Source organism: Mobula hypostoma, chromosome 18 (assembly GCF_963921235.1).
Source record: "Mobula hypostoma chromosome 18, sMobHyp1.1, whole genome shotgun sequence".
In the NCBI taxonomy this organism is placed as follows: Eukaryota; Metazoa; Chordata; class Chondrichthyes; order Myliobatiformes; family Myliobatidae; genus Mobula; species Mobula hypostoma.
In genome coordinates, this window is record NC_086114.1 from 70515718 (window position 1) to 70525020 (window position 9303).

Here is a 9303-nt window from a genome sequence, read left to right on the forward strand (position 1 = left end):
GAAATAAACATGGTAATTAATTAGGTGTCGCCCGACACGGAATTCTCAGCCCAGATCAGAGGCAATGCAGTCAGCAATCGGCACTGATCTGGGCCGACAATTACATGCCGGGTGGCACCTAATTAATTAGCATGTTTATTTCGGCTTTTTTCTTAAAGGTGTGCTGTGTGCCTCCCGGCTAACCGCTGGACCCCTGAACGCTTCGCGAATCAGTATCAGTCGGCAGCCCGGAGGGTGGGGGCCACTGCACCAGCCAAACTCGGACAACTCAGCCTAACACACCACCTCGGTGCTGTCCCAATTCCGGTAAGTGATACTACACTGTACATACAAACCCCAATTCCAGAAAAGTTGGGATATTTTCCAAAATGCAATAAAAACAAAAATCTGTGATATGTTAATTGACGTGAACTTTTATTTAACTGACAAAAGTACAAAGAAAAGATTTTCAATAGTTTTACTGATCAACTTGATTGTATTTTGTAAACATACACAAATCTAGAATTTGATGGCTGCAACACACTCAACAAAAGTTGGGACAGAGGCATGTTTACCATTGTGATACATCACCTTTCCTTTTAATAACACTTTTTAATCGTTTTAGAACTGAGGATACTAATTGTAGTAGATTTGCAATTGGAAATTTTGTCCATTCTTGCTTGATATAAGACCTCAGCCGCTCAGCAGTCCGTGGTCTCCGTTGTCTGATTCTCCTCTTCATGATGTGCCACACATTTTCGATAGGAGATAGATCTGGACTGGCAGCAGGCCAGTCAAGCACATGCACTCTGTGTCTACAAAGCCACGCTGTTGTAGCCCGTGCAGAATGTGGTCTGGCATGGTCCTGCTGAAATAAGCATGGACGTCCCGGGAAGAGACGTCGCCTTGATGGCAACATATGTCTCTCTAAAATCCTAATATACGCCTCAGAGTCAATGGTACCTTCACATACATGCAACTCACCCATGCCGTGGGCAGTGATGCACCCCGATACCATCACAGATGCTGTCTTTTGTACCTTTTGCTGATAACAATCTGGATGGTCGTTTTCACCTTTGGCACGGAGAACTCGACGCCCGTTTTTTCTGAAAACTAACTGAAATGTGGACTCATCTGACCACAGCACATGGTTCCACAGTCTTTCAGTCCATCTGAGATGAGCTCGGGCCCAGAGAACTCATCGGCGTTTCTGCATAGAGTTATGTATGGCTTCCTCCTTGTGTTTCAAGTTGCATTTCTGGATGCAGCGATGGACTGTGTTGAGTGACAGTGGTTTTCCGAAGTACTCCCGAGCCCAGGTGGCTATAATTGTCACAGTAGCATGACGGCTTCTTAGGCAGTGCCGCCTGAGGGCTCAGAGATCACACGTATTCAACAGTGGTTTCCGACCTTGCCCTTTATGCACTGAGATGTCTCTGAATTCTCTGAATCTTTTCACAATATTATGTACAGTAGATGTTGAAAGACCTAAATTCTCTGCAATCTTGCATTGAGAAATGTTCCTTTTGAACTGATACTTTAATATTCTGTGCAGTTTTCAATCTTATTTTAACTCTGTCCCAACTTTTGTTGAGTGTGTTGCAGCCATCAAATTCTAAATTTGTGTATGTTTACAAAATACAATTAAGTTGGGTCAGTAAAACTATTGAAAATCTTTTCTTTGTACTTTTGTCAGTTTTGTCAGTTCACGTGAATTAACATATCACAGATTTTTTGTTTTTATTGCATTTTGGAAAACATCCCAACTTTTCTGGAAATGGGGTTTGTACATCATTTCTACTTTATATCGGTTGTGTTATTTGGTATGATTTGGCAGCTTCATAGCTTAAAGGTTCCTGGAGAGAGTGTTTTTGCCAACAGCCCTTGTGTGAGATTTTCTGCCGAGAGTGCTTGTGTGAGTTTTTCGCTTCAGAGAACAGTGCCGGCAATGATTGTGGAAAAGTATTTCTACTTTATATAGGCTGTGTATTTATCATATCATTCCAGCTTTTACTATATGTTACTGTTATTTTAGGTTTTATGTGTTATTTGGCATGATTTGGTAGGTTATTTTTGGGTCTGTGAACGCTTACAAAATTTTCCCATATAGATAAATGGTACGACATTCACTTTACGACATTTTGGCTTACGAACCATTTCATAGGAACGCTCTACCTTCGGATGGCGAGGGAAACCTGTACTTCTGCAATTTTTCTTTATTTACCAAAATCAGATTTGTAACAATGACAAAAGCTAAAACTGACGAGCCTGTAAAATGATATTACTCAATGGGAATAGACACCATAATGCAGGATGGTTTTGGAGTTTCCTTTGAGAAGCAACAAAACAAAAAGAAAAATCACTGGCTGGACAACTGGATCTGACTTCACTCTGAATAGGAGAGAAAGATGCCTCTTTTAAATGGACTGGTGTAAGTCACTCGGTAACATCCCCTTTTGGAAGACTCAGACGAAAATCTCCCACGAGTTAATCTGTATTGGAAAAAAAAGTGTCCCGTCAAAATTAAACTCGAGGTTATAGATTAAAAAGTTGCAAGGATGTTCAGAATAGAATGGCAAGTTTGCATTGTTTGGGCAAAAATGCACAGATTCTGTGAGCTGCTTCCCTTCTTTGTGAAGTTCACATACACAAAAAAACCTCATGAAAATGAGAATAAATCACGTTACTTAACTCCTTGTAGCAAATCAACCACAGGGAACAAATCAGACCTCCGCTGAAATTATTGTTAAATTAATGCAAATACCAAGAGCCGATAAACAAGCAGTTCTGGAGCCAAGTGACTCAGGAAAATCACTTTTGTTCTACTTTCTCTTATTCTGGACCTTTCTACCCATGAGAGCATGGTTTGAACTATTTTATCTGGGTACATAATGATATCAAACAATTTTGTCTTGGGTAACAAGTAACCTGCAGGTTTCACATCACAAAAAGATCACACTCCGTTGAGAAAGACGATTGTCCTCTCCTTCATATTGATTGGCATTGCTATCAATGCGTTCACCACTGTCAATCACCGGGGAGGGGATGTTAGGGGTCAGAATAATTAGTATTTCCTCAAGAGCCCCCATGTAATATCATGTGCTCTTAGCGCTGTGGGACATGCCCAAAAATTGAAGTAATATTAATGGAGAGAGCCGTCACAGACTGAAGATGGATAGAAATGGTCCATTCAGATACAGACTGAAAAACAGTCAGAGAGTTTGATAGCAGCACACATCAAAGTTGCTGATGAACGCAGCAGGCCAGGCAGCATCTTTAGGAGGAGGTACAGTCGACGTTTCGGGCCGAGACCCTTCGTCAGGACTAACTGAAGGAAGAGTTAGTAAGAGATTTGAAAGTGGGAGGAGGAGGGGGAGATCCAAAATGATAGGAGAAGACAGGAGGAGGAGGGATGGAGCCAAGAGCTGGACAGGTGATTGGCAAAGGGGATATGAGAGGATCATAGGAGATATGAGAGTTTGATAGTCAGTCCAGTTACCTGATCCGTGCCCAGTTAGAAGTTAAGGAGTTGTTCCTCCAACTTGTATTGAGCCTGTAACAGTCTGATGTCAGAGTTCACCATAGAGACTTAAATTATTTAATTGAAATGCTGTCCTTCACTCATTGATGTTTTCTGTAAACCTTTTTGCAGGTTAGGACTGGCAAAGAATTTGTGTATGGAAATCTCAAACAGAACAACACGTCAGTTTTGCTGTCTCTGTCCAGATATTTAAGGAGTGACCAGATATTTCCTTTGAAACACCGATATATCTATTGTTGATCCTTGGAGAAGAGGATATAACTCATCCCTGCTGGAAGCGTGCTTTGTCTCTGAAAGGATGACATTTTCTATTTTAACTCATTGAAAACCACTGGAGCTGGGGTGTTAAGAACACACCAGCATGTGTTCACTGGAGATCAGTTCAACTGCATTGATTGTGCAAGGGATTCACTCTGTCTGACATCTGAGTCGATGAATTACCAGAGAATTGATAACAGGGAGATATCATTCTCCTTCTCTCGTTGTGGGAAGGGATTCACTCACTCAGCCTACCCATAGGTGAGTTGACAGTGCAGAGAGAGGCCATTCATCTGCTCTGTGTGTGGGATGGGATCAACTCAGTCATTCAGCTGGAAGACACATCAGCAAATTCACACCATAGTGAGAAGGATGGTTCACCTTTTCTGACTGCAGGAAGCATTCATTCTGTCATCCAAGCTGAATTCACACCAGTGAGAGGCTGCTCACCTGTTCCGTGTGTGGGAAGAGGTTTACTCACAACCTACCTGCAGATACATCAGTGAATTCACAAGGGAGAGTGTGTGGGAAGAGATTCACTTGGTCATCTGATCTGCTGACACACCAGCAAATTCACAGCAGAGAGAGGCTGAACATCTCAGACTGTGGGGAGGGATTCAGTCAGACATCTCACCTACTGACACACCAGTCAGTTCACACTGGGGAGATGCCATTCACCTGCTCAGACTGTGGGAAGGGATTTGCACAGTCATCACAACTGAAGGTACATCAGCGAGTTCACACTGGGGAGAGTCCGTTCACCTGCTCAGACTGTGGCAAGGCATTCACTCAGTCATCCCACTTACAGACTCATCAGCGAGTTCACACTGGGGAGAGGCCATTCACCTGTTCTGTGTGTAGGAAGGGATTCACTCAGTTATGCCACCTACAGACACACCAGTCAGTTCACACTGGGGAGAAACCATTCACCTGCTCAGAATGTGGAAAGGGTTTCACTCAGTCATCTCAAATGAAGTTACATCAGCGGGTTCACACTGGGGAGAGGCCGTTCACTTGCTCAGACTGTGGGAAGGCATTCACTCAGTCATCTAACTTACAGAGACACCAGCGACTTCACACAGGAGAGAGACCATTCACCTGCTCAGACTGTGGTAAGGGATTCACTCAGTTATGCAATCTACATGCACATCAGTCAGTTCACACTGGGGAGATGCCGTTTACCTGCTCAGATTGTGGGAAAGGATTTCCTCGGTCATTTCAACTGAAGGTACATCAGCGAGTTCACACTGGGGAGAGGCCATTCACCTGCTCAGAATGTAGAAAGGCATTTACTCAGTCTTCTCAACTGAAAGAGCACCAACGAGTTCACACTGGAGAAATGCCGTTCACTTGCTTTGAATGTGGAAAGGGATTCACTCAATCATCTCACCTACAGACACACCAGCGAGTTCACACGGGAGAAAGACCGTTCACCTGCTCCGTGTGTGGGAAGGGATTCACTCATTCATCCAACCTACAGACGCACCAATCAGTTCACACTGGGGAGAGACCATTTGTCTGCTCAGACTGTGGAAAGGGATTTCCTAGGTCATTTCAATTGAAAATACATCAACGGGTTCACACTGGGGAGAGGCCGTTCATCTGCTCAGACTGTGGGAAGGGATTCACTCAGTCATCTCACCTACTGGCACACCAGTCAGTTCACACTGGGGAGATGCCATTCATCTGCTCAGACTGTGGGAAAGGATTTCCTCGGTCATTTCAACTGAAGCTACATCAGCGAGTTCACACTGGAGAGAGGCCGTTCACCTGCTCAGTCTGTGGGAAGGCATTCACTCAGTCATCTCAACTGAAGGAACATCAGCGAATTCACACAGGGGAGAGGCCGTTCATCTGTTCTGAATGTGGAAAGGGATTCACTCAGTCATCCAACCTTGTGTCGCACTATCGAGTTCACACTGGGGAAAAAGTTTTAAAAAGCCGTATAATGGATATTTAACCATCACAGTTGCTGTATCCAGAAACAAGTTTAAAAATTAAACTGTTGGTGTTGAAATCTGCAGTTATTGCTGCTGTTCATCACACCCAGTCTGCACCCTGGTTACTGGGCTTGAGAGGAGTTTTTTCTGCTGCTGTTCACCTGGAGTTTAACATTCTGGATCTGTGACAAATGAATCAGTAATATTTTAAACTCTGTCTTGGATATCTAGTGAATTTACAATTTGAACAGCTGTCCACCACTTGCTCTTCCTGTGGTGATGGGTTCCAAACAGTCATCATCTCTGTGGGTGAAGAGGTTTCCCTTGAATGTCTTGCACGACTTTCTCCAGACTGAAGAAGCAAAAGGTGAGCTGGCTGCTGTTATGTTCTTCGTCCCTGAAATCTCTGGGCCGAGGAAGAATGACATTGGTAGTTCACCTCATTCCCTGTTCATCTCGAAGTTCAAAGTCAATTTTATTATCAAAGTGCATATATGTCACCAGGTACAACCTTGAGATTCACTTTCCTGTGGGCATATTCAATAAATCTGTAGAATAATAACCATAACAAAATCAATGAAAGACTGCCCAACTAGGGTGTTCAACCAGAGTGCAGAATGCAACAAACTGCAAACACAAAGAGAAGAAATAATAATAATAAATAAGCAATAAATATTGAGGCTATGAGATGAAGAGACCTTGAAAGTGAGCCCATTGGTTATGGGAACATTTTAGTGATGGGACAAATGAAGTTGAATGAAGTTATCAACATTGTGGGTCATTTTCTCTGCTTCTAATGGGCTGTCTCTCACACAACTGGGTTGTTAAAAAACACCATTGTCCTCTAAAGGCTGAAACTAGAACAGAGAACTGGTGGATATTCAATGGTGCAGGGTCAGAAACTAGAGACAGGTCAGCACAGGACAAGAGTTTGGGCTCTGGACAATGGTAGGGGTAAGAGCATATGATTAGGAGTGGGGGGAAAGTGGCGACAAATAACAGGGTAGCGACATTTGACAGAGAAGTATTTGTTTGACTTTGACTGTTGACGCACCCAATGCCTGTTGAGTACATTGTTTGTGGGAATTTGCTGTGTTAAACTGGCTACTGAGTTTTCATAAAAATATTTACAAGCCATTTGGCTTGTAAATGCTTTCAATGGCACTGTTCTTAAACCATATATCTCTATAAGCTACAGAATTTACTGTAACTGCAAATTAAGTGTGCAGGTGCCAAGAGTGCAAAGTTGCACAGAAAGACACACATCAGTTGAGTGGACAAAAGGCTCCAAGAATGGGTGCACTGGACCTCCCAGGCACAACTGAGATCTTGCTATATAAATCGAAGGATTTAGGATGCAGATGAAAGATATAGTTCCAAGTTTATCTCGCATGAAGAACATAAAATATCTTTCAGATAAGTAATTGCACAATTTTCTACCAATTGAAGTGGAACATTGAGATCAGGCCCTATGTCCAGAACCTGCTGATGGCCATACCTCAGTAGCTAATGGGAAAAGTTAAGACTGAGGCCTAAAAAAAAGAACTGGGTCCAACTTGCAGTGAATTACAATGCCAATTAGAGCTGCACGAGGGAAAAAGAACACAAACTGCTTGTATCCCTTTTGGTCTGATTTTGAGCTGTCGCTCTCCTCAATGCTGATGGAGGATGTTTTTGAAATTCTGAGACATAGCTAATTATTAGTATGGACTGTATTGGTCTCCTTCAGTTTTTCTGTGCTTTCTTTCTTGTTGCTGATTGGCGGTTGAATGATATGTTAATATTTGTAGGTAAGGGAGGGGTTAGGGATTTGAGGTCTGATGTTCCTGTTTTTCTGGGTGAGCGATCTGGTAGTTTCTATGTGAGGGAGGGGTTGGGGGGGTTTGATGTTTTAGCTGCTGTGTCTGGGTGGGTGATCTGGTAGTTTTTATGTGAGGCAGGGGTTGGGGGGGTTGACGTTTTAGCTGCCATGTCTGTGTGAGCGATCTGGTAGTTTTTGTGTGAGGGAGGGGTTGAGGGGGGGTTTGATATTTTAGCTACCGTGTCTGGGTGGGTGATCTGGTAGTTTTTATGTGAAGGAGGGGTTGGGGGGGGTTGATATTTTAGCTGCCGTGTCTGGGTGGGAGATCTGGTAGTTTTTATGTGAGGGAGGGGTTGGGGGAGTTGACGTTTTAGCTGCCATGTCTGGGTGGGTGATCTGCTAGTTTTTGTGTGAGGGAGGGGTTGAGGGGGGTTTGATATTTTAGCTGCCGTGTCTGGGTGGGTGATCTAGTTTTTGTGTGAGGGAGGAGTTGGGGGGGTATGAGGTTTGCAAGTTTTACTTCTTTCTCTTTTTTGTATGGGGGGGTTGATGTCTTCTTTCAATGACTTTCATGGTTTTTCTCATATTTTCATGGCTATCTGGACAAGACAAATCTCAGTTGTATTCTGTGTACATATTTCGATAATAAAATTAACCTTGAACCTTTGGCTCTTTAGCAGATCACTTTTGTGGAATGTCATCTTGTTCTGGATCCTTCTGCCAAATGAGACCATTGTTTCTTCTATTCTGTCTGGGTGCAGAATGATAATTAACACCTCTGCCTTGGGTAACAAGTGACCTGTCGCATTCGCAGCACAAAAGTTCCACACGTTAACAAACTGCAACAAGAACGTCTAATTACCAACCCTTGAGAGTCATTGACATTGGTGAGTTCCCCACCATCAATCACCTCAGGCTCACAGTGATCAGAGTGTCCAGGAGCAGCCGTGTAAATAATGTGTGCTTCTTGTAGGGCCATGGGACATGTGCACAACAGTTAATCTATAGCAATGGACAGACACATACTAAGCCAAACAATAGATATGAGGAGTGATTGATAAGTTCATGACCTAAGGTAGAAGGAGTCAATTTTAGAAAATCTAGCACATTTATTTTCCCTACATTTACACAGTTAGTCCAGTGGTTGTGGAGCATACGGATCCCTTCTGTGTAGAAGTCAGTGTCTTGGACCTCCAGCAGTGGTCCACAGCAGGGATGATTGATAAGTTCATGGCCTAAAGGAGATGAGGAGAAACTTCAAACTTCTGCATTTTCACTCTAAGTGTTGAACTGCACGTGCATATAATGAGACCTGTATAACTCATCTCCTTCTACCTTAGGCCACGAACTTATCAATCACCCCTGCTGTGGACCACCTGGAGGTCCAAGACGCTCTCGTTACATGCTCTATGACCGCTGAACTAAGTGTGTACATGTAGGAGGGGATTATGTTGAAAAATAAATGTGCTGGGTTTTCTAAAATTGACGCCTACCTTAGGCCACGAACTTATCAATCACCGCTCGTAGATGATAGGCTGGATTGACCCATTGTGATGCATACAGATGGACAGTCTTGGAATCATCATACCTTGCATCGTACCCTGGCAGGAAGGAGTGAACATTGTGGGGAGCAAGAAAAATCAACTCTTGCCTCCGATGTGGGTCCGTGTTTAAGCAGATCGTACCTTGCACTCGAACCCGGCTGCTGCGAAACAGTCCAGCGACGTCCTCTGGGCCCAGATTTTGCTGCCCAGCCTGAAGCCACACTCGAGCTCTTCAGCTCA

General features: G+C 43.5%; 1 protein-coding gene across 1 annotated transcript in view; it reads left to right on the forward strand.

Annotated features, from left to right (window-relative positions):
- LOC134358632 (zinc finger protein 235-like) overlaps positions 1-7578 on the forward strand; it is a 30340-nt gene extending 22762 nt beyond the window's left edge. The window contains exon 2 of the mRNA XM_063071100.1: positions 3632-7578. Within this exon, the coding sequence (XP_062927170.1) occupies positions 4446-5738 (1293 nt within the window). The 5' untranslated portion in view covers positions 3632-4445 and the 3' untranslated portion in view covers positions 5739-7578. The remainder of the gene's footprint in view (positions 1-3631) is intronic.
- Positions 7579-9303: the final 1725 nt, after the last annotated feature.